General features: G+C 41.7%; 1 protein-coding gene across 1 annotated transcript; it reads left to right on the plus strand.

Annotated features, from left to right (window-relative positions):
* The first annotated feature begins 124 nt into the window (after nucleotides 1–124).
* Nucleotides 125–24,893, plus strand: RRP1B (ribosomal RNA processing 1B). The gene is made up of 16 exons (XM_064472617.1): nucleotides 125–348; nucleotides 4,821–4,903; nucleotides 5,902–5,959; nucleotides 6,684–6,769; nucleotides 7,797–7,858; nucleotides 10,085–10,214; nucleotides 11,681–11,745; nucleotides 12,290–12,453; nucleotides 13,031–13,125; nucleotides 13,951–14,048; nucleotides 14,557–14,576; nucleotides 15,011–15,136; nucleotides 15,936–16,672; nucleotides 19,460–19,606; nucleotides 20,359–20,425; nucleotides 21,555–24,893. Exons 1-16 carry the CDS (start codon nucleotides 216–218, stop codon nucleotides 21,743–21,745), a joined length of 2,262 nt encoding a protein of 753 aa, XP_064328687.1. The 5' UTR covers nucleotides 125–215; the 3' UTR covers nucleotides 21,746–24,893.
* Nucleotides 24,894–25,863: the final 970 nt, after the last annotated feature.

Below are 25,863 nucleotides of genomic sequence, written 5' to 3' on the forward strand. Positions count from 1 at the left end.
GGCAGGGCGGGGCTGCGGGAATCTGGGGCGGGGCTTCCCCTCCCCCTTCCCTCTTCCCTCTTCCCCCCCCCCCCCCCTTTCCCCTTCCCCCTCCTCCCCTCCCCCCGCCACGGTGCCCGCCCTGCGATGACGGCACAGACGGGCGACGGGGCTGGCGCTGACGCCATCAAGCAGCTCGCGGCGCGGACGGGCCGTACCGAGGCCGGTGAGGGGCCATGGCTCCCGCCGCCGTGCAGCCGCCCGAGATCCAGTTCGCCCAGCGGCTGGCCGCCAACGAGAAGCGCATCCGGGACCGCGCCCTGAAGAAACTGCGGGGGTACATTAGCGCCCGGACCCAGCGCCCCGCCGGTACGGCCCGCCACGCCACGCCACGCCACGGCTCGGCACGGCGCTGCCCGGGGGCGGCGGGGCTGTCGGGGCGGCAGCGGCGGGGACCGGGACGGGGCCGGCGGGGGGCCGGGGCCGGCGGCGCCGTGGGGGCGCGGGTGAAGCACGTGGGGCGGGGAAGCACGTGTGGCAGGGAACCGGCACCGCCACCTCCTGCCCCGCCTCGTCTGTCACCGCGGGGCCGCCACCTGCCCGGTCTGCCGGTGGGGTGTGGTGGTGTTTGTTTTTCTTTTCTTTCTTTCTTTTTTTTTTTTTTGTTGTTGTTTTTAATTTTTTACTTTTACGCCTGTATTTCGTCACAGGAAGCGTTCGCCTCGGTGACACGGCAAGCGCGGAGCGCGCTGCCGGCAGCCCTTAGCGGAGGGCCTTTCGGCTCCTCGCCCCGAAAGTCTCCCCGCGGCCGCGGCGGGCGGGCGCACCGGGGGGATCTGCTTGCGACGGGGACCGGCGGTTGCCGGCGTTGGAGCCATATGGCTCGCGCGCTCGTTCCCGGGAACGCGACGCAAAGGCGCTGAGCTGACCCGGGCTGAACCCACCGCGGTCTATGGAGCGTATAGTTTTATTTTCTGCTCCGCTGCCTGTTGCCGTGACTGATACTCAGTAGCGCTGGAGGGAGCTGAGGAAAGCTCAGGAGTGTTTCGGCACTTGTGTCATTGCAGCCGACTCTCTGTTGCCCGTTCGCGTTGCCTGCGTTACCGGTTGCCTCCACATCCACGGCATCAAAAGCGTTTTTCCGACAAGGTTTATCATCCTACTGGGAGCTGCGTACTGCCCCCTTAGAACCAAGAGTCCGGTGCATGGGCACTTCAGTGGTGTCCCTGCAGGCAGCTTGTGTCGAGCCGTGCCAGTCTGAAGCTGCCTGTGCCTGAAGGTGCCTCCTGTGCACCCTCTCCTCATGGGCGCGGGTGATAGGAGGCTTATGAGGTCAGTCATAGCACCGTGTGAATGCAAGGATCCAGTTCAGTAAACCTTCCTGTTGGGGTGATAAGGAGCACGGTGCGGAGCTGCCCAAGAGATTCTGTGATGTTTCTGGACTGCTTTTTCCAGCGCGCTGTGTTGCAAGCTGGACGCAGGATGGGAGGGAGACTGGTCGTGAGCATTTGCAGAACGCTGTGTCTGACCTCGTGAACCTTCCTGCAGCGTTTGGAAAAGTGGCACTGAGCTTTACGCATACGCATTCCTTTGGCTTTGAAGAAGCCAGCCTAGACCTGGCACCCCAAGAACTAAACTGAAACTGGAACGCTGGTTGAACCTGAATTAATTCCTTGAAAAGATGCTGGGGAATAGATTTTGTTTCTCCCATTTACCCTCTCCCCTTTCCAAATAGTATGAGACCCATTAACCACATTTGACAGAGGGAAGAGCACATAAGAACAGCCTTACAGGGCCAGGCCAGAGGGATAAATAGCCCTTTATCCCAGTGCTGACAGTTACCATAGAGCTAGGGGATGCCTAAGGACTAGTAAAGGCGTGCGAGTGTACATTGTTTTTCTTCCAAGTACTTTCTGAGCCTCCAGCTATTTTTAGCTCCAAAGACTTCCTAAGCTGGACGTGGCTTCTCTGTGTTCAGTAGTGCTCTGCACATTGCATTGCAAAGTGTAGATTCCTTTAAATTTGTGGAAGTAGCCTGGTAGATGGACAGGAGTGCCCTGACCACAGGAAAAGGTTGCAGGTTAAGCTAACGCCTTAAGATACTAGGAAACCACTTGGGAAGTGAACCTTTCGTATGTTAAGGTCAGCCCAGCATGAAATGTAAATGGATAGGAAACAAGGGTGACTAATTTCCAGAGCTCTTAGATTTACTTACTGTTGTGTACTACTCAAGCTAGTGATATTAAAACAAAAGTTAACTTCTTTGGTCTTGGAAAGAAAGCGTTATGTTCATGAGAGATTTTTTAAAAGTTATTTACTAATTAGCAGTCTCATATCCATCCAGCGTTCTGAGAGGGATGAGGCTCACATGTTAGATAACCCAGCAAGATACCCTAATTTGAACAGTTGAGAGCATGCTAAATTTTTGAAGAGGTGGTGGAGTTCACCTGACGTTCACCTCGGTCAAATGTTTCATAGGTAGGCAGGACTGCTCATTATGGGCTGTGCTAAGGCTGAATATGGGTCATGCTGGGGAAACTTCTCTGAAGAGCTAGGACTTCCAATTTTCAACAAGAAGTTAAACTCTACAGAAGGCACAGAACTACTGAAGCCCTGAAGTTGTCCTGCGTGTAGATGAACCTTTTAATGGCAGCGATGTCAAAATGGCATAAGTCCCAAACAGAAATGCTAATAAGGCTTGCATTAAAGTAGCATGTCTTCAGTGAGCGGTTGTAACATCACTAATCCAAGCTCCCACACTGTACATGGGGACAGAGTTACAATCTAAGCGCTAAAACCAAAATCTTTCTCAAGGTAGCTTTAAGTTAAAGAAGGCCTTCAATTTTGCACGCGGTGGTTGCTAATAACGATAGATTCAGGTTTTTAAATTACTTGAGTGATTATTATTTGCCAGCTGTAGGTGGCAGAGCACGTGAAGTTGAAGAATGGGAAACTCACTCGCTTTTTGAGTGACTGGGATAAGAGACTTGCTCTAAAACCTTTTGATCAGGGTCCTTTGTCAGATGGACAAAAGGCTGCCTAGGATGCTTTAAAAAAGCCCTCAATGTATGAAAAAGGAACCCCATGGAAGTCTGTGTTCCCTAGACAGGGAAGAAGTCCTCAGGCATCTTTATAGTTAGAAGCTGACATCCCCTGGACATAAGCCTTACGTCTGATGCCTCTGTAGAGCTAGTGCTGCCTATGTGAGGTTAAGCCTGCTTCTTACTGCTATGTACATAGCATTTAATTCTGTTAAGAAATGTTATTAATTTTAATATTTCAATGAATATTAAATCAGTGAATCAAATTTTCATATTTAATCTATCACTGACAAATTCATAATTAATGCTTAATATTACTAGACATATTGTTTCCTACGTAGCATTTTGCATATTTCCTTTGCTCAGCTCTACTTCCTCTCTTTTTAACCCAGCATGACTGTAGATTATTTAACTAACGTGTACAATTTTTTTGTCCGAGTGGAGAATGATGCAGTAGTGATAACTGCTTTCACATCATTTGGCCCCAGGAGGAGGTACTCAGTTTAGATCTAGCACTGGGTCTCAGGCTTTTTGACTGACGCACCCCTGAAAATTTTTCAAAAGTGACAGTGATCTTTTTGGAGCAAATTTGAGTTTACTGACAATGATTACCTTTTTGACGTGATTATTCTTGAAATTACTTGAGAGTACTTAATAGGCCATAATTTGAAAGTAGCTGTAGTAGGTTATTGTAGCTACCTTACAACAGTATGCCATTATAATTTTACTTCCCAAAAATGTATTTGATGTCATGAATAATCCAGTTTTTAAAACATTCTTAGACAACTGATAGTAAAATTTTATTTTCCATGTAATACTTCCCTTTTGTAATGTGTGATTTTTGACTAGAATGTGTATTTTTATACTGTTAATATTGAAAATATTTGCTGTTAAAATTCAGATGATACTATACCTCAAGACTATGGAATGAAAACTGCAATGAAAATATTTTCATTGTAGTTGCTCAGGCTCTTTGGTTATGCGTTTTATTCTAGAAGTAAATTTTTTGACTGCTAGAAGCTTATTCTATCAAAACAAACCCCTAGTAAGGAATAAAACTATTGGTAAGGTGAGACTTTATTAAAAAAAAAGCTTTGTCAGTTATGCTTGAAGATTTGCATATCACCTCTGCAAAATTAGATATGATGCGCTCATTAAAAATCTCTCAGACTTGGTGCTAAAAATATGCCAGATTTATCAGAATTATCTTAGTATTAATTTCATCTGTGATTTCTTTGAAGTCTCTGGTACAAATAGAAGCGTACTGTCATGGAATCACTGAACTACTCCAAGTTGCCTTCCAGTCGCTGAATCACAGAACGGTAGCGGTTGGAAGGGACCTCTGGAGATCATCTCATCCAACCCCCCTGCTTGAGCAGGCACACCCAGAGCAGGGGGCACAGGAACGCATCCAGGCGGGTTTTGAATGTCTCCAGGGAAGGAGACTCCACAGCCTCCCTGGGCAGCCTGTGCCCCTGCTCTGGCACCCTCACAGGAAAGAAGTTTTTCCTCATATTCAGGCGGAACTTGCTGTGTTCCAGTTTGTGCCCATCGCCCCTTGTCCTGTCGTTGGGCACCACTGAAAAGAGTCCAGTCCCATCCTTTCGACACTCGCCCCTCAGATATTTATAAGTATTTATAAGATCTCCCTCAGTCTTCTCTTCTACAGGATAAATTACAGCAGGAACCAAAAGTATAACAAAAAAGAGAAGAAAGCATGGAACAGAGGGAACTGCATGAAAACTTTTTGATGTAAATGTGGGATTTTTGGTTTTCATTGAGACTTCTTCTGTACTGTAGGTGGCTTCAGCCAGGAAGAACTGCTAAAAATATGGAAGGGCCTGTTCTATTGTATGTGGATGCAGGATAAACCTCTGCTGCAGGTACAGTAATTGGTTTTATATTTGCCTGAGTGAGTCTTTTCTAAAATACACTCTAAGGACATACTAATTTAGAATATTGAAAATTACCTTAGTGAGTTTTGCACACCTCTTTTTTTTTTTTTTTTTTTTTTTCCCCTTCCCCTGCTGCTCCTATGTGACATGTGTGGGAGAGGTGACTGTAACTCGGTGACCCTCACCACATGAACAGAAGCCTAAAACGGTATCATGTTTGGAGTCACCCGCTGAATGGCAGGTGTAGCTGTTTACCTTCCAAAACCAGAACTGACGTATATACCATTATGAAGTGCATTGATCTGGTGGGATTACAGCAGAAACAGCAGGTTGCCCTTAACTGCAGCTACAACGTACGTGCAACCTTTAGTTAGCCTAGTTGGAAACTTTGACGCTTCCTTTTCTTTTGTTAGTTCAGTGGCACCTCCTCTACTACCAGCTTTGTCTCTACTACTGACTTTTGTCAGCTACTACCAGTTTGTCTCCCTGCTTTCAAAAGATACCAGTTTTGGAGTACCAGATCTTAGTAACCTCACTTAATCAGTTTTCAAATCACTTGTCAAATCAAATCTCTTTGCATCACAAATCAAATCTCTTTGCATGAACAAAGTTTATCTCACACATAGCACAGAGAGGTCCACCTACAATTAAACTATATGAAAACGGTACCCCTAAAGTTTTACATCATTTGTCAATTCAAATACATGGGATTTTTCTCCTCCTTAATTTAATTTTGTCTGCTGTCAAAAAGATGATTTGTGCAGAGATCTGAGGAAATGAATAAGGGTTGATACCCTTGAATCTCCTCCTATAACTGACCTAATCCCAGCGGAAGGATAACTGTAGTACTAAAGCAAATGTTAAGAGAATATTTTTAATTTTGAGGGATGTTTCATGGTATTCATACTTCTTGCTGTTTTCTGGTTGCGTGTTTATTGAGGAGACCAAGCTCTAAAACATGCTATACAAACTTTACTTACTTTTAGGAGGAACTTGCAGGCAATATCTCACAGCTGATCCACGTGATTCAGAATACAGAGGCTCGTAAGTACTATTTCATTACCTAGCGCTTTGTAAGGTGTTTTCACCTTTGGCGATTTTGAGGCCACTATCACAGCGCCAGAACAGAGACAGCCAGATAGTGGTGCTGCTTTGGTTTTTTTCATTGCTTTCTTTCCCAACTGCTGCGTGTGATTGCATTAAGGGAAGCATGAGAGGCGGTTTGTTTCTGGTCATTGCAGGGGAAGAGCTGTGTCTCCAGTGCGGTAAAGGTGAGACTCTGCAGGGTGGTTAGCAAAGCAAACTTGTCCCCTTACTTTGCCATTCTGTATAGACATACTTGTTCTGTGTATTTCCTACTCAAAACCAACCTTGTTTCATGAGCTAGTAAGCACCTAGTATTCAAAATGCGCTTAAAATAGAGTGCTCAGTCAGCACCAGAACTTGCATGGGTAGAAATAAGTACAGAATGGATATTTTGCTCAAACTTGTGTGTCTATAACACAAAATAGATACAAAACTCTCCCCGTAATTACACTTGTCTTTAAAAGTAACTGTGCCTTTTCTTGTGTTGTTCTGAAGTTTAATTGACTTGTCCTTGTGCCTGTCTCAAGCATGTCTTCCCATAGCTCCGTCCCTGTCACTAGGCAAATCACTAGGGAAATGCATCCCTTTCTTATGTTGAAGTGATTTCTCGAGATTCTTTTAGGTTAGCAAAATAAACTGTTGTGCCAGACATGCAGGTATTTTTTCCTTAACTCTCTTACAGGACACCTGTTCATTGGGACATTTTGGCAGACTATGAACCGTGAATGGATTGGAATAGACAATCTGCGTCTTGATAAGTACTATATGGTAATACTGGCTCTCTTGTAGATCTTTTCTGGAAGAAAAGGTGTGGTGGTGGCGTGCTGGAAGGCAGCTTTGTCTGCACACGCATTGATGTGTATTGTAAGAGAAGACGAGTGACTCTTCTTCACGCATTGCAAGAGATACTTGTTTTAAAGGCTTTCACTCACCACGGCAAATCTAAAGGCCATTATGGTTTATGTCATGCTGCAAGTGCTTTCTTGTTTGCCTTCCTTTATAACATAGCGATGTTTCTCATTGATTTCTGTACAGAATATAAATACTGTCTCAGAGGACACTGCATGAACATGAGTTATTTAGATCAGACTGTTTAAGGGCTTTTTTTATGACTGTGTATAAAATAGTTGTCACTAGAACCCCAACTTTCCACCACTAAAGTATCCACTGTAGTACGTTCAGCTATCAGAATTCTTTCTATAGGAAACACTATATTAAAACAAATAGTAAAATCAGTGAGAGAAGAATCTTAAAAGACCTGCCTTTGTAAAGAACAAAATCACATTAATCTTTAAAGAAGTTAATTGCAAGCACCTTCACTGCTGGTTTGTATTTCTCCATGTTAGCAGAAATCAGGTATTTCAGTAAGTGAAGTGTTTTGAGCCAGTTTAATGTAGCTATTTTATATATGGCTGTCTCTCAGTGCAAGTTTCAAGTAAATTACATTATTATTGTTACCGTCTGTCCCATATCGTTGTCTCCAATTTAAGCTATGGGGTTTTTTTCAGATTTGGCATAAATCGGGGTGATGGAGCAAGAGAAAGCTGTGTAGTAGAAATGGTAATGGATTTTTCTGGGCTTAGAATATCAAATTAGTTTATTGCCTTTTGAGCGGCACAGCATCTTTCTGTTGTTTGACATGATAGACAAGTCTGTCAAAATGTTCATATGAGGAAGCTTTCCACCTTGTTGTGCTACAAAGAGGTTTACTAAAAAGTCTATTCATCTAACAGTCACAGTAAGTCCTTTATCTGTTTTCGTGAACAACACGTATAACAAAATTTGTACTTTGCAGCTAATGCGTATGGTTTTGAGGCAATCCTTTGAAGTACTGAAAAGAAACAAATGGGATGAAAGGTAAACACATTTCTGAATGTAGTTGCATCATTAAGAAGTTGCCCAATTTACCTTTATCAATTTCATAGATCCTTTTTCTCCATAGATGGCGCTGTCATGAAGGCTTAACACTAAGGCTTATTTATTCTCCAGATCATTTATGATAATGTGGTTTAGAAACAAAGTTAGGTGTTATGTTTCATTAAGGTAAATATGCACTGCAATCGATAACACTCATGTTCACCTAAGCCACTTAGTGTGTGTTTCACAGAAAGAGATTAGAGACAGTAACTCATGTATGCCTATGCAGAACCTGAATGTAGGAACTTGTTGTGTAGTATTCCAAGCAGTCGTGAAATCTGAGGGCTCCAAATTTATAGTGGAGTTTGCTAGATCTGACTGATTTAGCCAGGAGAGCTATCAGTGGAATATCACCTGTGGAGAGACTGGATGGGAACATGCATCCCAGAAAATACAGAAGAGGAATTTGTGTTTTGGTTGTGTTGTTTTTCTGATTGTCTGTGACTTTTTTTTCTAATTTTTATTTTGCTGCGTTTAATCATGGTGACTTCTCTTTTGACTCTTTAATTGTAAACTCCTTAATTGTAAACTGGCTTCCCGTTCGTTGTATGCATCAGTGGTTTCGTTTGTATTTCTTCCATATTCTATCAAAAGGCAAGTAATTGCAGTCATCTTGCTCGATCTAGAGCTCTTGTGCCACTTCTCAGCTTGCTCTGTGTTTAAACTGATTAAGAGCTTTAAGTCTTTTAATTAAAAGTGCTTGCTAACCTCATGTTAAGGTTATCCTTTCTCTCCCTTGCTTTCTGAAATGTGAAATGCATATAGGCATGGTTTTGTGGCAGTAGAGAGGAATGCAAAGCTAAAGTACACCCCATCCTCTCTGTTCTGCCTTAATTTTGCATTGGGCAGATGCCCACAGGTTGAAGAGATGAAAATGCTTCTTGACAAGAACAGAAGGTGTGGGAGGAGGTTTGATAAAGCTGAAGCCCTTCTTCCCCACGCGTATTCCCATGGCAGAGACATAGTCACCCAAACTGATCTCTGACAAAGTTTCTCAGGGCTTTGGCCTCCCTTTTTCCAGCTTCACTGGAAGGATGGCCTGGAGGCCCTTCACCACCAGAGGAGGCAGTATGGGAAGAGAAGATCATGATTCCTTTCCTCGCAGGGTAAGGGAGCTCAAGAGCTGCCTTTCCCTCTATGTGGAGCCTAGAAGCTGCCTAGCATGTCTTCCATTTCCATTTCCTTTAAAATGCTTTTGAAGAAAGGAGTATTAAAGTAAAACTGAAATAATCTTTATTGTTTTTGAATGCTTTAAATTCTCTTTGGAACTGGAAACATTTGTTATGGGCAAAATTCAGGAGGTCCCGCAGACCACCAGGGGAGAAAGCATGGAATATACAAAGCTTCACTTTCCTGAAAGATGGCAAGGATAGGCCTCAGGGAGGGAAAAAAGAAAGGAAAAAGAAGTCCCAAGTTCTGCTTAGATGCAGCAGTGACAGCATGTCTGCTTGAGCCATGTCACTCCAGCAGTATTTGTTAGTACTCCAGAAGTCACTAACTGAACAGAGCCACAGTCCTACTAGTACACAGCTCAGTCACTTCTGGCCTGAGCTATTGGGATGATGATTATTTTATGCCTAGCTTAGCCCTCAATCTGTTCTTCAGTGTAATTGTTTCACTGTAAGGGACAGTGGATAATATGCTTTAACAAAGACAAATTCTGCACAGTTCAAATGAGTTTGAGAAGGATCAGTACTAAATTTAATCCTTGGGTGTCCACCAAAATGAAAATTGTCATGTAAAATGGAAGGGTACAAGGTGTTGCCCATCAGGGATGGACGAATGAGACAGCTGTGTCTTTGGAATGCCCTGCTCAAATGGCAGAATCCCTCCTCCTACCCATCGATCGTATGGTCTAATAAACTTCAGTCCAGATTAAGGTGTGAATATTAAAATGTGATTTTCACTGTTGCAAACTGGATTATCTGATGCTACAAAATCATCTAGACTGTAAGAAGTTCTGGTTATGGATGGATTTCTTTAAAAGTTTGCTTTAAGATGTGAAAATTGGTCACTGGATTTATTTCTTATGAGTGTTGGACGGCCATCTTAAAGAACTAGTAAAACTGCGAATGACTGGAGTTTGTTTTCAAAGCAAATAGAACATGAGCAATTTAATGTGAATATCTTGTCCTTTATTTTTTTCTCTTTTTTTTTTTTTTCCAGTCTAATTGAACCACTCCTGCAGCTACTAATGAAAGAAGTTATGGAGCCAGATAGCAATGCTCCCATTGGGATAAAGTTACATTTCATTGATATCTATCTGGATGAATTGGCTAAAGTTGGTGCAAAGGAGGTTAGAAAAATACATTGTAATGTTCTTCCTGATTAATGTTAACTGTGGTATGCAGCATTTTAAAAGAAATATAATTTTTAGATTATATATGTTTTAACAGTTTTAAATGTAACATAGCAACATTGAATAAGCGTGAAGAAAGTGACATTACAATTTATGCTTTTTCTTTTGTTCATGTCTCAGTGTAGACAGTGAGGATATAGTAGTTACTCTCAAGTTTCTGAGTACTGGTATACTGCTCCAAATTAAGGTTGAAAGCAGCAATAGAGAAGTTACGCCATTCTCATTTGTTCATTTCAACAGAAAGGACTTAACATCTTTTCCCTTGCATGCACATGTTTGCCAGTCTTTGCCTTTGCAAAAACTGACATAAAGCCTGCTCTTGGCTGATTGTGTAATATACCTAAATACAGGAAGAAAGTGAGCTTTCAAAGGTGTCTATTTTTTACTTATTTTTGGCTTCAAACATTGTTGCCTGTGCATTGAACCATTTACCATTTACATCCAGTTGTTCATTTTGCTGATGACATCTGTCTTTCTCTGCTGCACACTGCTGTTTCAGTTGCCCTTAATTTTGGTTGATGTTACAGTGCTGCAGAGTTTTGTAGCAGCTGAAAGCCTGTTGCTGCGGGTGCCACTGCTGACCTTCTTCCAAAGAGTCTATCTCCTGTTACTGCACTAGGGCGAGCTGCCTGCTGCCCCACACTTTGTTCCAGGCTTCTGCTTATTTACCTCCTCTTGTTTCTGGCATCTGATACATCTCGCAATGGATGACGCTGTTAGCAATTTTGCATTTGTATTCTGTGCAGTCAAGTACTGCAGTCAATCCTGCCTGCAGCTTTTGTGGTTCTGGACTGTGGAGTGTGAGAGAGATGTGCCTGTGAGAGAGAAGTGCCTGCACTTGGAGCCCAAATAATTTCTGCAGCTCCACAGTCACAAAACCCTCGCTCCATGGCTAAGCCACTCACAGGAAGCATGAGGGATTAGCCCCCTACACTATCTGAAATCGCAGCAGTGGCTCATAAATTGAATTTAGGGAAGGATTTTTATCTTTAGTACTACTGACTGTCTTTTGGCCCAAGCAGTCCGGTTAAGAGAAACCCAGATCTTATTCATGTCTGCTACAGAACTTCTTTGTGAAAGAGCACAAAATTATTTATGTTTTTCTCTGCTTCATATTTCAATATCTAAAAAAATAGAAGCTTTGTTATATTTCTGTACTCAGTAGATTAAGGTCTGCCAAGCAGTCAACATTTTTATAATGATTCCAGGGAATATCTGGAAGTTAATGGTGTAGCAGTGGTAACAAAAATTCACTGGATACTCCTGTCAGTTGGAGTTAGATGCTATGCTGACAGACTTTGACTTAACTTCTTAAAGAAGATTGCCATACACCAAATATTCAAGGAATTTGAGTGTCCACGTACAATATTTACTAATTATTTTTTTTCTTTCCAATCAAACAGCTCACAGCAGACCAGAATCTGAAGTTCATTGAACCTTTCTGCAAAATTGCTGCCAAATCAAAGGAGTAAGTTTAATGAAAGGATATATATTTTTTTAAGGATTAAGAAATTCTGCATATACCACTCCACACGGCAATAAATGGATTGAAAAAGAGTCATAGTATAACTTCAGAATGTAGAGAAAGAAGGGTATTTTACTAACGATGTGCATAGTCGTTTGAAGATAACTTGTGTTTATCAAAGCTATAGATAATCTTCATGGATTTATAAGAACTATATCAACCTCTGTTGGTTAGTTTTGTCTGGTTTTTTAATTTTTTTTAAACATGCATAGAACAGCTGAGCTGTTTAAATTCTTTGTTGCAGTGTAATTTAGAGCAGCATATGGTGAAATTTAAGAGGGAAACATTTGCAGGACACTATTTGGATTAAAGCACTGCTGTTTAGGAAGTAGCAGGTTCACCTTCCTCATCTGGAGGGCTAGATGCTCTTCCACTGTCTTACCCATCTTCCCTGTATCCCTCAAATTTCCATTTTTTTTAAATGTTAGAGGGGAGGGTGTGTATGCTTCTGCCTTTTGACTCTTATCCCTGCTCTCTTGTAATACAGTCGATGTGTGCTGCATGCCGTAGCCACTCGTATCTTTGAGTTCATAGTTGATCAGTCCCCGTACGCCATCGAGGACCTAATGAAAGAACTGGGTAGCAACAGTGATGAGGAAGATGTCTCTGAAGAAGGCAAACAGGAAAACGAAGAAGTGTTTGAAACCAAAGGTGAGAAGGAAGTTCTAAATTGCCTTGGTAACACTTGCTAGGATTTAAAAATCTGTTTCCTAAGAATACACTTCTGCTTTGAACCAGTCAAACGCATGTTCAAGGTGGTGTAAGCGTAACTCTGTTTTCCTCTCTTCACATGTACTTAAACAAAGGGACTGCAAAAATCAGTGGTCTTTATAAACCCAGGCAATATCAGCTCTCTGCAACAGTGCTAGATGATAACCCAGTCTGGCTTTTGGCTCTTGGATGTCCATAACATTTTTGAAGAAGATGAGGTTTTGGCATTCTGTGGGAATTGTAAATTTAAAAAAAAAAAAAATCTAAAAAGCTGAGCAGGAGGGGTTTCTGTCCAGGTATACTCTGGTATAGAGGCAGTTTTTTAAAAGGTGCTCAGGTAATGCCACAGTTGTGTATTGCATAATGGTGACATAAAGAAGTTGAATCAGTCCACGCTGACAAGATCGCATGAATTAAAATGCACCTGATCATCTGTCTGTCAGAGTAGTATGTACTATCTCAGTTTTTACGAACTAAACATTAATATTCAGGCTTTTCTTTTATATATATATAATAGCAGACAGATGTTTGCCAAGAAAATCAGCACAGAGCTCTGACAAAACAGAGGATGTTTATGAAAATGCTGATGATGGTATCGGGACTGTTCTTCAGGTTTGTGGCTTGCTTTGTTATTGATAGTCCCCCACTGTTTTCTTTTTTCCTGTCCATGTCAAGAGGTACAGAAGTAAAGGGTGTTTATCAGATAAACACATTACAAAGTTCTAAACTCCTCGTGCTTTAATGTAAGGTGGTGTTTATGTAATGTGTCCTCTGTGAGTAGCTTATAAGAAAATAAATTCATGTCTAAATTCTTCTTTCCTCTCTCACATCCCTTCTTTTTTCTGCTCCTCCCTTCCTGTTTCAGGAGTTCAAAAATAAATGGCAAAAGCCAAGTCACTGTGGGTGGTGAAGCAATTGGCATAAGTTCATTGACAATAAGAGCAAAAGTGATAGATGATGGAGTGCATAGGAGAAAGGGTAATGTGTTGCAATTCGGGTTTGTTTTAGACCCTCTTCCAGTGCAATGTAGTGTATTTGACAAATCCACCAATGGAACACACATGCAGGTAGATCTGCTTCATGTGTTTGTGGCTTTTAAGCAAGAATTATGACACGACGTGGTTAAAATCTAATATTTAGCTAACTACTTGCGGGAATTTTGAAGTTGGCTGGCTTCTCTCTTGAGCAAGAATTAAGGTTAGGAATGTTTGAGAAAGTGATACTGATTTCAGCTGTTCTGTTAATGAAGCATCTGTAAAAGTCAGTATACATGTGTGAAGGGTGTGTAAATTTCAACAGAGGAAAAATACTTTGGGTTTAAAGTAAGTGGCTTTTTAAAGGGTGTGTATGTTACTTCAGGTGTTGATAATGTGAGTCGCATTGGGTTATATTGCATGAATAAGCTAAGAAAAGCTGTATTATACTTTCCTCCAACAGTTTGATTATAAGGCTGTTGCTGACAAACTCTTTGAATTGGCGAGCAAGAAAAATACACCTTCCCTTAACAGAAAGCGTCTGTACAAGCTGGTCAAAAAGTGAGTTCTGTTGGAAATACACCTTGTATATGCCACCTCCTCCTAAACAACTTTCACTTTGCTTTCTTCCCACCCTCGCTTGTCCTGGTGACAGTGTCATGAGGGCACACTTGTCTCACAGCCCCAGATAACATGCATAAGGTGCCTGAAGCCTATGCTACTGTTCCTCACTGTTACTAGACAACTGCAGCTAGCTGAGGTGTATCTACACTGGGTGCATTTGTACTGCAGGATGTGACATTAGATTGTGTGTGATGCAAATTACAGATATGGGAAAGGTGTTAAATTGCTCTTTTCTCAGTACTTTCAGTGATTTGGTTTGAGTTTTTTGATTTCTGAGGCAGATCTTTTCTGGAATGAGCTCTTTGTAACTTCCCGTGTAAAATATGTTGTTCCCATTTTGACAAAACCTTAATAAGTACAGTGACACTATGCTGCTAGTGTTATTATTGGTACTAAACCACTAATACTGTTTTGTTTTTTCTTCTCTCCCTTCCACCACCTCCAGGTTCCAGGACTTAGCAGAAGGTAAGGACTGAGCAGCATACAGAGACAATAATTTCTTTCCATTAACACATAATGTTCCCATACAATGTGTATTGCAAATCTTTTTGTTTGTTTGTTTGTTTTTTTAATGTGTATTTCAAGGATACTGTTTTGTGGGGGTTTTTTAACCCACACGTTACACGTTTTTGGTGAGATGGCCAAATCCCCTTCACAATTTGAGCAACCCTGTACTTCATCTTTAAATGAAAGATGATTATTTTTACTTAAACCAATAGGAATCACTTGTATGATTTTCTTCTGGGTTGACTGGGGAACAAGGAGTTGATTGTCTTTCTGTGGGAGTTATGCTGTATATGAACAGAGTAACTGTTCATAGAAATAGAACTACAAACAGAGAAACTGTTCCATAGAAAATACTGTTAGTTTTCAGATACCTTATTCTTCCTTCTCAACAGGCATCTTCCCCCAAGATCTTCCTGAAGATGTTTCTACAGATGAAGATGATGATGAATTCAGCAGAGGAAGGCGAAAGAAAAAAGCTGTCAAGCCCTGGGAGAAAAACAAGTTGGAAAAAGTAAAAGGTAAGGCAAGATCAACCTTTGGAAGAGAGACGATCTGCAGTCACTTGTGTAATTTGGCAAAGTATCAGATACAAGGTGTTCTGAAGGAGGCAAACCTGTTGTTCAGGATGTGCTGATTTGTATCATGTTGCGAGGAAGGGTAAATGTTAAATTACGGTCTCTTTGAAAGTGGCGGGAACTTTGTTACCAATTTTGAGGCAAGCATCACCTAAAAAATTTAAGTCAAAATCAGAACTGGAAGCAGTTGCTTGCACTGCTCCATTGAGCAGTTCCATTTACTGTAGGAAAGCAAAAACTTGTCAGTCATCTTAAAATAGGATGGCCGTTAGAATATAGGGATTTGGGGGTGTTTTTGGAAAGTGAAGAGAGTTACTGGGAACGACATGCAAGTATCTCTAGCATCACAGCTTATATTCACGTGGCACAGGCCCGATCATGCCCAAAAATATCTAACCAAACTACTGAACCCCTGAGTTGCCCTTCTGATGGGCTTAACAGGTGGGTAGTAACTTTTTCTAGCAATATTACTATACAAAATAGGGTTACCTCAGGGAATGGCTTAGTGTTAGCTGTGACAAGGCAAGATCAGCAAAATATTAATTAGGCCAAGCGTCAGAGGAATGCAATATCCTGACCAGCTGTAATAGTAAAACTGAGCTGCTGATAGCAGAAAAATGGTATGCCTATCTTAAAAGAAAAGGAAAAAAAAAGAGGGGGGGCGGGGAATAGAATTCAGTTGTTGTAAGTACCTTCGTGTTTCACATCTATGTTACATGGCATTCTTTTTGGGGTGGATTAGAGGATGAACGAGAGATGTCAAGTGTGAAGGACGCATCACTTCCCCAGAAGAAGAGGAAAAAAAGGAAGAAGAGGGATAGCCCAAGCGCTGATTCTGGAGCAGCTGATGGAAATTGTGAGAAGGAAATAGCTGAAACATCTGGATCTAATGTTTTTAGCAAGGGACAGGTGCCAGAAAACAACAAGGAAAGGAAGAAAAAGAAATTGCTAGTAAATGAGGCAAATGAGACCACAAATGTAGCAACTGACACCAGAAAAAATCACAGTATCTCTGCACAGAACAGTCCAACTCACGCAGAACAGAGTAAAAAGAGTCAGTTGAAGAAAATTAATCCGAAAGTGCAAAATGTTCCTGTAAAGCCAGCGTGTCAGAATGGAGCGGCTAATTCCAGTGAGGCAGAGGATGTCAGTCCATCTGTCACACCATTAACTTCTAAGGTTGTGAAAAAGAATCAGAAAGCAGGGGCTGTCTTGATGAATGGGGATACCCCTTTGCAGCAGACTGGCATGAAATCCAGCAAGGAGGGCTTGCTGGGGACACCGTCAGGAGATGCAGACTCTGAATCTGCACCCTCCAGAAAGGTCAAATTGAAGACAAAGCTAGTTGGTTTGCAAGGGATGAAGGTCTCCAGCCAGAAAGCAGCAACCTTGAAAAAGAAGAGAAAAGTAAAAGAGGTGTTAAACTCTGTCGAAGCCAATGGAGTTCTGGAGACTGCATGCAAGAAAAGCAGGAAGGGGGTATGTAGATCTCATTCTTTTCTATGCCTTTTTCATGAATGGCCAGGCTCGTTTTCAAATTTGGCTTTAGCTTTCTGAGTGTGGGGCTTTCTGGGCACGCTGCATGCTGATTGTCACCAAAAATGCGTCAGTTACCCAGAAATCTACACCCACTGCCATGATCTTATGCCTTCCTGTGCAACGCAACTAAAGCCTGTGCCAGCTACTCAGCTGAAAGAATTCATCTAGCTGAAGCTTGGGTTGTTAGGGCATGGGATTGTCTTTTTTTCTCCTCTTTTTTTTGGTCCCTGGGTTAATTATTCCTTTGCATGGGATCTCTGGTTGAGTTTTCATTGTGTTCACAAAGGGCATGTTTTGGCAAAAGGGTGAGAATGGGGAGATGGAACATTCCTTTCTCAGCAGCAGCACACACTTGGATTAGTATAAGCTCCTTGTGAAATTGCTCTCAGCGATTCCAATAGTTGCTTCTTTTGCTAGCTCGCATTTCCATCTTAAACAAATTATTAGTGCTTTATCGGGGAAGTACTTGGGCAAAGAGCGAACAGAGAATATCAGAGTGTGAACTTCAGCGTCATCAATGGCTGTATGATCACATTTATGAATGGTCCAGTTTCTTAAAAAGACAATGCTGGTTTTTTGCTAGGAAGGCAGGATTTTAGCCGCCTTCAAAAACTTTTGTCTTGCAGTTTGGGAAGACACTAGTTTTGTCACTCCCTACTTCCCACCCTCATTTTCTTCTTGGCAATGAGTAGAATAGGGTTGATTTTTCTCAGCAGTTTGAGAGTGAAGAGGCATTTTGTACCATAGCATGCTGGTTTATTTCCTGGTTTTAGTTATGTAATACTGGTCTTTTGCCCAGAAATCATGAGGGGCATGTTTTGATTCTTGATTTCAAAGGCAGCATGCACCCCAAAAGAATTAACTTGAAATATTGAGAGGGAGGAGGGAGGAAGGGGAGAAGGGGGAAAAACAGGTGAGGGGATCGAATGCACGTTCAGTAAGTTTGCAGGCGACAGCAAGTTGGGTGGGAGCGTTGATCTGCTGAAGGGCAGGAAGGCCCTACAGAGGGACCTGGACAGGCTGGATCGATGGGCCAAGGCCAACTGTATGGGGTTCAACAAGGCTCAGTGCCGAGTCCTGCACTTGGGTCACAACAACCCCATGCAACACTACAGGCTTGGGGAGGAGTGGCTGGACACTTGCCCAGCTGAAAAGGACCTGAGGGTGCTGGTCAACAGTCAGCTGAACATGAGCCAGCAGCGTGCCCAGGCATCCAAGAAGGCCAACAGCATCCTGGCTTCTATCAGGAACAGTGTGGCCAGCAGGAGCAGGGAGGTGATCGTGTCCCTGTACTCGGCACTGGTGAGGCTGCACCTCGAATACTGTGTCAGTTTTGGGCCCCTCACTACAAGAAAGACAATGAGTTGGTGGAGTGTGTCCAGAGAAGGGCAACAAAGCTGGTGAAGGGACCGGAGCACAAGTCTTATGAGGAGCAGCCAAGGGAACTGGGGTTGTTTAATCTGGAGAAGAAGAGGCTGAGGGGAGACCTTATCACTCTCTACAACTACTTAAAAGTTGTAGGGAGGTGTGTGTTGGTCTCTTCTCCCAAGTAACAAGCAATAGGACAAGAGGAAATAGCCTCAAGTTGCATCAGGGGAGGTTTAGGTTAGATATTAGGAAAAATTTCTTCACTGAAAGGGTCATCAAGCATTGGACCAGGCTGCCCAGGGAAGTGGTTGAGTCACTGTCCCTGGAGGTATTTAAAAGACATGTAGATGTGGTGCTTAGGGACATGGTTTAGTGGTGGACTTGGCAGTGCTAGGTTAGCGGTTGGACTTGATGATCTTAGAGGTCTTCTGCAACCTAAATGATTCTATGGTTATTTCACAACTGTTTACAGAATTCAGAAAGCTAAAAGAGTTACGCTTTTTCACTTTATTTAAAGCAGAAGTGAATTTCAAATTGAAAGAGACCATATTCCTGGACATTTTCCACAGTATAGCTGCAATTCTTTAGGAATTTCACATCTGTACATTGACATGAAGCATAGCTGAATTTTCCCTCACAATAGTCTACGGATATCTGGGCCCTATACACAACAGGTTGGAAACCTCTGGAGTGGTGTATTTCATTAGTGCACTGCCAGTACAGGTCCTAAGAATTGCCTTGTATTGGAAAGAAGATTTGCTTTAAATGGCAATACTCAGTATGAATTTGAGGCAGTAAACCAGTAGCAATACACACTATCTGGATTTCTAAGAGTGTACACGGGCTTCCTATTCCACTTTTTTCTTTCTCCAAAATTTCCATCTTAGTGTAAAGCTGAGTTTGTTCATTAGTTGCGTATCTTATCCATCCAGAGGTACCACAGAAGAGATTTTGCTTAAAGGCAAGAAAAAAAAAAAACCATCAGCGCTTGCGTGCAAGAGGGCTGTGTTGATTGTAAGGCAGCCTCATGCATGTAAAGGAAATATTTTCCTTCGCACCCTGAGGCCAGGCAAAAGTATTACGAGTTCTTCCTTTATTCTTTGCTTTGCAATGACCTTGCTATTTCTGCACAGAGCTTGCCTTAAAATTCTGTTTTTGGTCATGCCAACTGAAAAATTAACTCCTGAGAGTTAATCATGATGATTAGCTTATGTGAGTACGAACTAGATCTCCCTTCCAGCTGCGGCAATATTTACAGAAGCAGTGTGTGGTAAGCTCTGAGCACTGCTTGCTGTACTAGGTATAGTTAACTACAGTTCTTTTGTACTGAAAGCATTTTTTCCTTCCCCTTCTTTATAGGAGAGCAGCGCTGCTCTGTCACCATTAAAGAAAAAGAAAGCAAAACCAGGAAGTGATTTCGTAAAATTTGAAAAATCAACTTTACCAAAGCCAGTATTCTTCAGGAAAGCCAGAAGCACCATCTCTTCCACCAGGGCATCCATGCAGGTAATGTGGCCTCACAGATGGCTACTGAATCTGGGCACGGGTCTCTTCCCAAGCTACATGCCCAAGCAAAGGGCGTGACCTCACTCATGCTGTCTTTTCCACTCTGCGTTAGTCTCCTAATATGGGCAGATAAAACTGGAAATGCTGTTGCGTTTCCTTGTAGACAGAGTCACACATGGCTCCAGAGTTTCAGCTAATGAGTTGTAGGCATCTTTAAAATCTCTTCTTCCTTCCCCCCTGCTTTTCATAAGTACCTTCTTGTTGAAGGGACACCATTCTGAACCCACTCACTACACAAGAAAGCAAAACCATAAACTGACTTTCAGTCTTGCTAAGGGACTTTGAGCTCCACTTCATCCCATTCATGAAGGCTGGCAACAGTAAAGAGCTCCAAAATGCTGCCCTCTTTTCTAAACCTTTTTCACATATAATACTGTTTAAAGCCCTCTTTGCACTTTGAGGCCTGAGTGCAGTGGGGCCAGTGTATTTAATACACAGATATCTCATTTGTTGTTGAATTATGTAATACATTAGGGAGCATATGTGATTTCTCTACAAATGGAATATGTTTGCTTTTGGCTAGAATAACAGTGCTGTCTTAGCAGGGGTCTGTGCTAAAGGATTGGGGGAATTCTAACTGAAATTAAGGAAGTAGGCTGTTGTGCGTTAGTTTTGATGGGAGGAAGGTAAAAGATCTCGTAGCACTGCCTCAGGTATCATATTATTTCATGTCTCTATTTTGCTTTTTATAGCTGAACAAGCTGCAGCCGTCCAGCTCCAAAAAAGTCACGTTTGGCTTGAATAAAAACACGACTGCTGGTGAGTCTAATGTGTCTGTGTGTCTCCACAGCCTCTCTTGTAGCTGAGGAATGGGGAAGCTGTACACACTCATACACACACCGATATACTTCACCTCTCTAGAACAGCATCATTCTGATCCTTTTCTGCCTCAGTAATTGTATATAGTTTATAAACCACTCTCAAGTTCCTGTCCGAAGGAGATTAGATAAAGTTTAGGATACTTGTCCCAACAGCTAGACTTGCATGATTCCAGGGTGCTGCATTTCTGGCGTGCAGATGGACCCTTATGAATAGAAAACAGTGCAGCAGAGCGACAAACTCTCCTTCCTGAGGCACCTGTTCTGCAGGGCACCTCTTAGGGAAACACGTGCACTTCAGTCTTCATTGATAACTTCTGTTCTGCAGGAGAAAGGTGCTGATATGCTGATGAGCTCAGGCTGTATAATAGTAAGGTTTCAGTTTTACCTTGGCTGCCTGATGGTTTATTAATGGTAATGAGTAGATAAATGTCAGTTTCCTTCTGGATCCTGCATGTAAGCAGACAGTGTTTTCCCTGGTAAATAAATGTCTTGCTCCACAGCAAAGGAGTTTATTTTATGTATTCATTTAGCTATTTTTTTAACTCTCTGAGATGTGCTATAGGCCAAGTTCAAATAGAGAATAGCAGGTTTAGACATATGTCTTTACGTTAATATAAAACAGCTGGACAAAGAGAAAATGCCTACCTGCCAGCAGAAGGAATAACCAAGAGTCTCTAGAACAGTGCTTTTAACAGTCAGAGTAGAGCCACTTCTTACCCATTGTCATCCTTTAAACTGAAGTGTGGTGTTCTTGAGGATAGCTGGAACACCTGTTCCTGAGGAGTAGGCCCAGCGTCTCTGGTAGTCTGTGAAACCATGGGGAATGGTTCACAGCCTCTCTAGGGATTGCAACAGACCCCATTCTCAAAGGGACTCTGCTAAGAGATGTGCTTCACCACCATCTCTCCATTTTATTTTTTTGGCAAAGTCTTGGGCTTCTGATCCTTACTGATGGACTTAAGCATCTAACGCAGACTTCCAGGGTTGGACAGTTCCACAACTGATTGACAGGCCCAATTATTCCAAGAGTTGTATTTCTTTTAAATTGTTTGCTTGTTTTTCAACAGAATTTAAAAAGACTGACAAAAGTATACTGGTGAGCCCAGAAGGACCCTCCCGTGTGGCTTTCAATCCTGAACAGAAACCCCGTCATGGGGTGCTGAAGTCACCCAGAGGTACCCCAGCAGGAGAGCCTCAAATGAAGAAACCATTTACTATATCAGCTAAGAAGAGACCAACAGCTATGGACTTCTTTTAAACTAACAGATGTGGCCTACTTTTGTACAGGACATTTTGCTAACCTAGAATGTTCTCTGGAGGTATTTTGAACTTCTTTATTTTTTTAAGTTAATACGAATTGTATATACAAAACTCTGATTGTGACCTGGGTCATTGCTATTTTGACACCACTTCAGCTGTATCTGGAAATACTTGTTTTGTCTATTTACAGAAAAGGAACAAAATCTAATCTCTGCTCAGGTTTGGTCTACAAAAAGTGTGGTCTCTGGCCATGTCATTCCTGAGAGATTTGTTCATTTAATTAGGGAATGTTCAGGGTTTGATTGTTCCGGTGATTTTTTTTCTTTTAAGCCAGTTTAAGAAAACTTGCACTTCATGCCATTAAACTGTCTTTTATTGGACAGGGCTTAAAATGGAAAAAGACAAAATAGATTTTAAACCTCCCAGTTGTTCATGTATTTTAAAATTTTACCCATCATTTTTCATGTGTCACCCTTGGCATCCTGTTACTTCTTCTGGAAATAATTATTACCTCATGTCTCTGTAAAGCCACCAAACTCCAGCTGTTATTAAACAGATAGTAAGCAAGCTTTCCCTGGGATAAGAAGTGCCGAGCCGCTCAAGCGGACGCTGTTGCAAATAAACCTTCACAGCTGGTTGCCTGCTGACTTGGGAACTTTATTTTCAATTATTTTCAGTAACACAAGTGCCAAAGCTGGCTTACGCTTGTCATATTGTAAGCTGGCTGCTTCTATTTACTGTAACTGAAATAATACTCTCGCACGGGAGAAATCTTTGCTGTTTCCAGCTCTTCCCCCCACCCCCACTGCTGCCTTTCCTGAAGGTCTGACAAGACTCCTAGTTTTCTACTTTAGCAGCTGGTGTCACCACATTTTACCAGAACACAGATCTCATTCAGTGAATGAACCTCTGATTGTCCTAAAGTGAGCTAGATCGGTGTAGCACATCTTTGGTTAGGACACACGTCTCTAAAAACTTTGGTGCCTCTCAATACAGGGTAAAACTTTACAGCCCAGACAGCTTAGTTTTGGTTTTGTTGTAGAACCAGAGGAATTCTTTCAGCAGCATTTCCTTGCATTAAGTTTTTATCTGGATATTTTATTACTACTGTGCATGTTTGGTTTTTTTTTTCTTTGCTTCTTTGGTAAAGAATGAGGTGTACCTCTGTGAGAGACCGTTAATGTATTCGAACTGCGAGGAAGGGGAGACCAAAATAAATACATTAAGTAAATAAAAACACTTTTCATAAGGTTGGAAGATTTGAAATCTTTATTTGAAAGTTTTGCTTACGTGAATAAGGCAAAGGCTTTGCAGCAAATCTCCATATTAGAGTTCAGCTTCAAAGTGCAACCTGGTGCCAAAGCAAAGCTATTCACGAAGCTTCCCACCAGTTACTTCTGTGATCCTGCAAGAGAGAGGGTAGGTCTGCTTCATTACCTTGCCTTTTGATAACTGGTAAACATTTGGCTACTTCAGCCAGCCAAATTAACTTGTGACGTAATTTATTTGCATACTTCAATACTACTTTTTACCAGTCTTCGATGCTGACCTCTGCCAGCTCACTCCCTGTAAGCAACTGGATCAAAACTACTTTTTCATGGCTCATCTAGAATTTCTTTAAAATATTTGTGTACTTGTAGACTGCCAGTTGGTCTCAGTTGCTCAATTTCAATCTATGCCAGCTCTTGCAGTAGGTTTGTGACAGTCCATGGTTTGTGGTACTGCCAGAAAGTCATTTTGCTCATCTTTTTTAGTTTAGAGCGAAAGACTGAATTTTATTTGGTTTAATTTGTATTTGTTTGCCTGATCAGTAAAGAACTCTGGAGAATACGTCTGATACTTGCTTTTTGAGCAATTATTGTTCATTTATTTTTTAAAAAAAGTCTCATTGTATATTAGCATAATGCATTTTTTTGGCAAGACGATGGTAAGTAGGATTTAACAAAGACTGTTCGATATGCTGTACTGTTTATCTTGTACTGTGGATGAGAAGTCTCGTGTGGAATGTGCATAAAAGCATTTGTATGTGCATGGTTGTTAATACATTAGGTTGAAGGTGCCATATTCCTCTAAGGATAGAGATGCAAACAATCAGTAGGTGGATCTGGTGTGCACAGAAAAATCCAGGGTCAGGATGCAATGGGGTTTGGTTTGGTTTTGGTTTTAATGCATATAACATATTATGGAAGTGTATTTTAATGGTTGTCTGGATCTTTCTCTATTGCTTGTGGATCCATTGAACTTGTTGCTTGTCCAAATTGTTTTTTCCCACATTGCTAAATGGAGAGGGCAGAAATGGCAGTCGTTTTTTGGGGGCTTTTTTTATCGAAAATTTTAGTGATGTGATTGCTTGTTGGGATTCATGCATAATCCATCTGTGCCATGAAGCTGGTGGAATGTTCTGTAAATATACGTATGTCATGTGTGTCTTCAGGACAACTTTACAGCCAAAAGCCAAGCACTGTCAATGCAGTTTAACTGGCATTGTTAGCTTAAATTGAATACATTACCCAAAATATTTGGATAGTGACAATTCTGATAAATGTTGAACACACAAAAAGGAGAAATAAATGTGACATCTGGGATATCCACTGCACAGACACAATGGTACTGTAAGGAGAGATGTATTGGTAGGAAAAGAGGAAAAAAAAAACTGGTCTGACCTGTTTGTTGTCGCTTCATAGGTTTTTTTTTTTCATAGCGTTATTCCAACTCTGCAGCTGCCAGTCATGCTCTGACTCAAAGTAAGTTCATGTGGCATACCTTTTAAAGGACAGTATTTTGTAGTGATTATCTCTACATTTTTGTTATGAATTTGTTCAATTTTGTACTTCTCAAGCTCTGATAGTTTATAATTCTTTATAGCTTCAATAAAACTGAAAAGCACAAAATTAATTCAGCAAAGCAAAAAGTTGAAATTTTATTTAAATTATTAGGTATGCAAGATGTTTTGTAGTCTATCAAAGCTATGTGACTTGGAAAGCATCAAATGCCCTTTCTGTCCTTTATTTCCTGTGCTCAGGCTTAATTACAGGCAGAAAAATACCCCATCATGTGTCGTTTTATGTACCTCTGCAACAGCATTGTTAATACAAATACAGTGTCTAAGCACTAACCTAGTCCAATAAACCATCTTTTTTTGTGGACATTGTATTGTGGGTAAATCTGTAAATTTGGGGGGTGGGAGATGGGAAGGTAGCATCTGGGGGGCCACTTCAAAGTACAAAGTTGTTCCTGCATGTGCGCACGTGCTCTCTCTCTCTCTTTTTATTTTAGTTTATTTTTATTGTATAAATAACCAAAGCTGATGAAAACTCAGACACGTGTCAGAAGTGAGTGGGATTGTGATAGGGTACACCTCGTGATAGGATACAAGGTGTTCATACACCTTGAGCTTGTGACCTGTGTATTTGGGCCACAGAGTAGATACCAGCAGCTGAAAGATTGCTCAGGAGAAACTACAGTCTTTCCTTGACAATTAAAATTGGTAACTGAAGCGATAATGTGGTGAGAGGTGTTCTTGAAAGGTATACTTGTGCAGGTGCCGAAGTAGGTAGGAGATGGGCACTCTGAAAGATGTTTGCATGTTCATTAGCAGTAGCACGCCATATAGCGTTCGGTGCATACAGGAGTCCCACACAGGGTACTGTGTCTCTGTCTCGGGTACTGGCAGGCCCAGCAACTGCGCAGGATCAATAAAAAAATGCATCATGTTTTCTTGACAGGCACATATTTATCAGAAATGCAAAAAACTTTATTCAGGCCAAGAAAAATTACCTATCCACAGCAGTGGCACCAGTAAAATTAAAACATAAATCCTCAGGTAAGATGAAAACAAATTTCCTTCAGAACAAAACCCTGTAAAAGTGACATTCTTGTTACATGTTTAAAAAAAATCCACACATCTAAGTTTCTAGATGGTAGAATGTTTTGGCAGTGTTGAGGACTATAGTGATAGCATACAACCATCAATCAGGTGCTGCATGTGCTCTTATTATACATGGTGTCAGGTGGAAATCCCCATTTGTAGTTCAGCCATGGGGCTGAGATATGGTATACAGTACCGTGTGCCACCTTCATGCCATGTAGGATCCTAGTCACTCTGGAGGAGTGCCG

The sequence above is a fragment of the Phalacrocorax carbo genome, chromosome 1 (genome assembly GCF_963921805.1).
Source record: "Phalacrocorax carbo chromosome 1, bPhaCar2.1, whole genome shotgun sequence".
Lineage (NCBI taxonomy): Eukaryota > Metazoa > Chordata > Aves > Suliformes > Phalacrocoracidae > Phalacrocorax > Phalacrocorax carbo.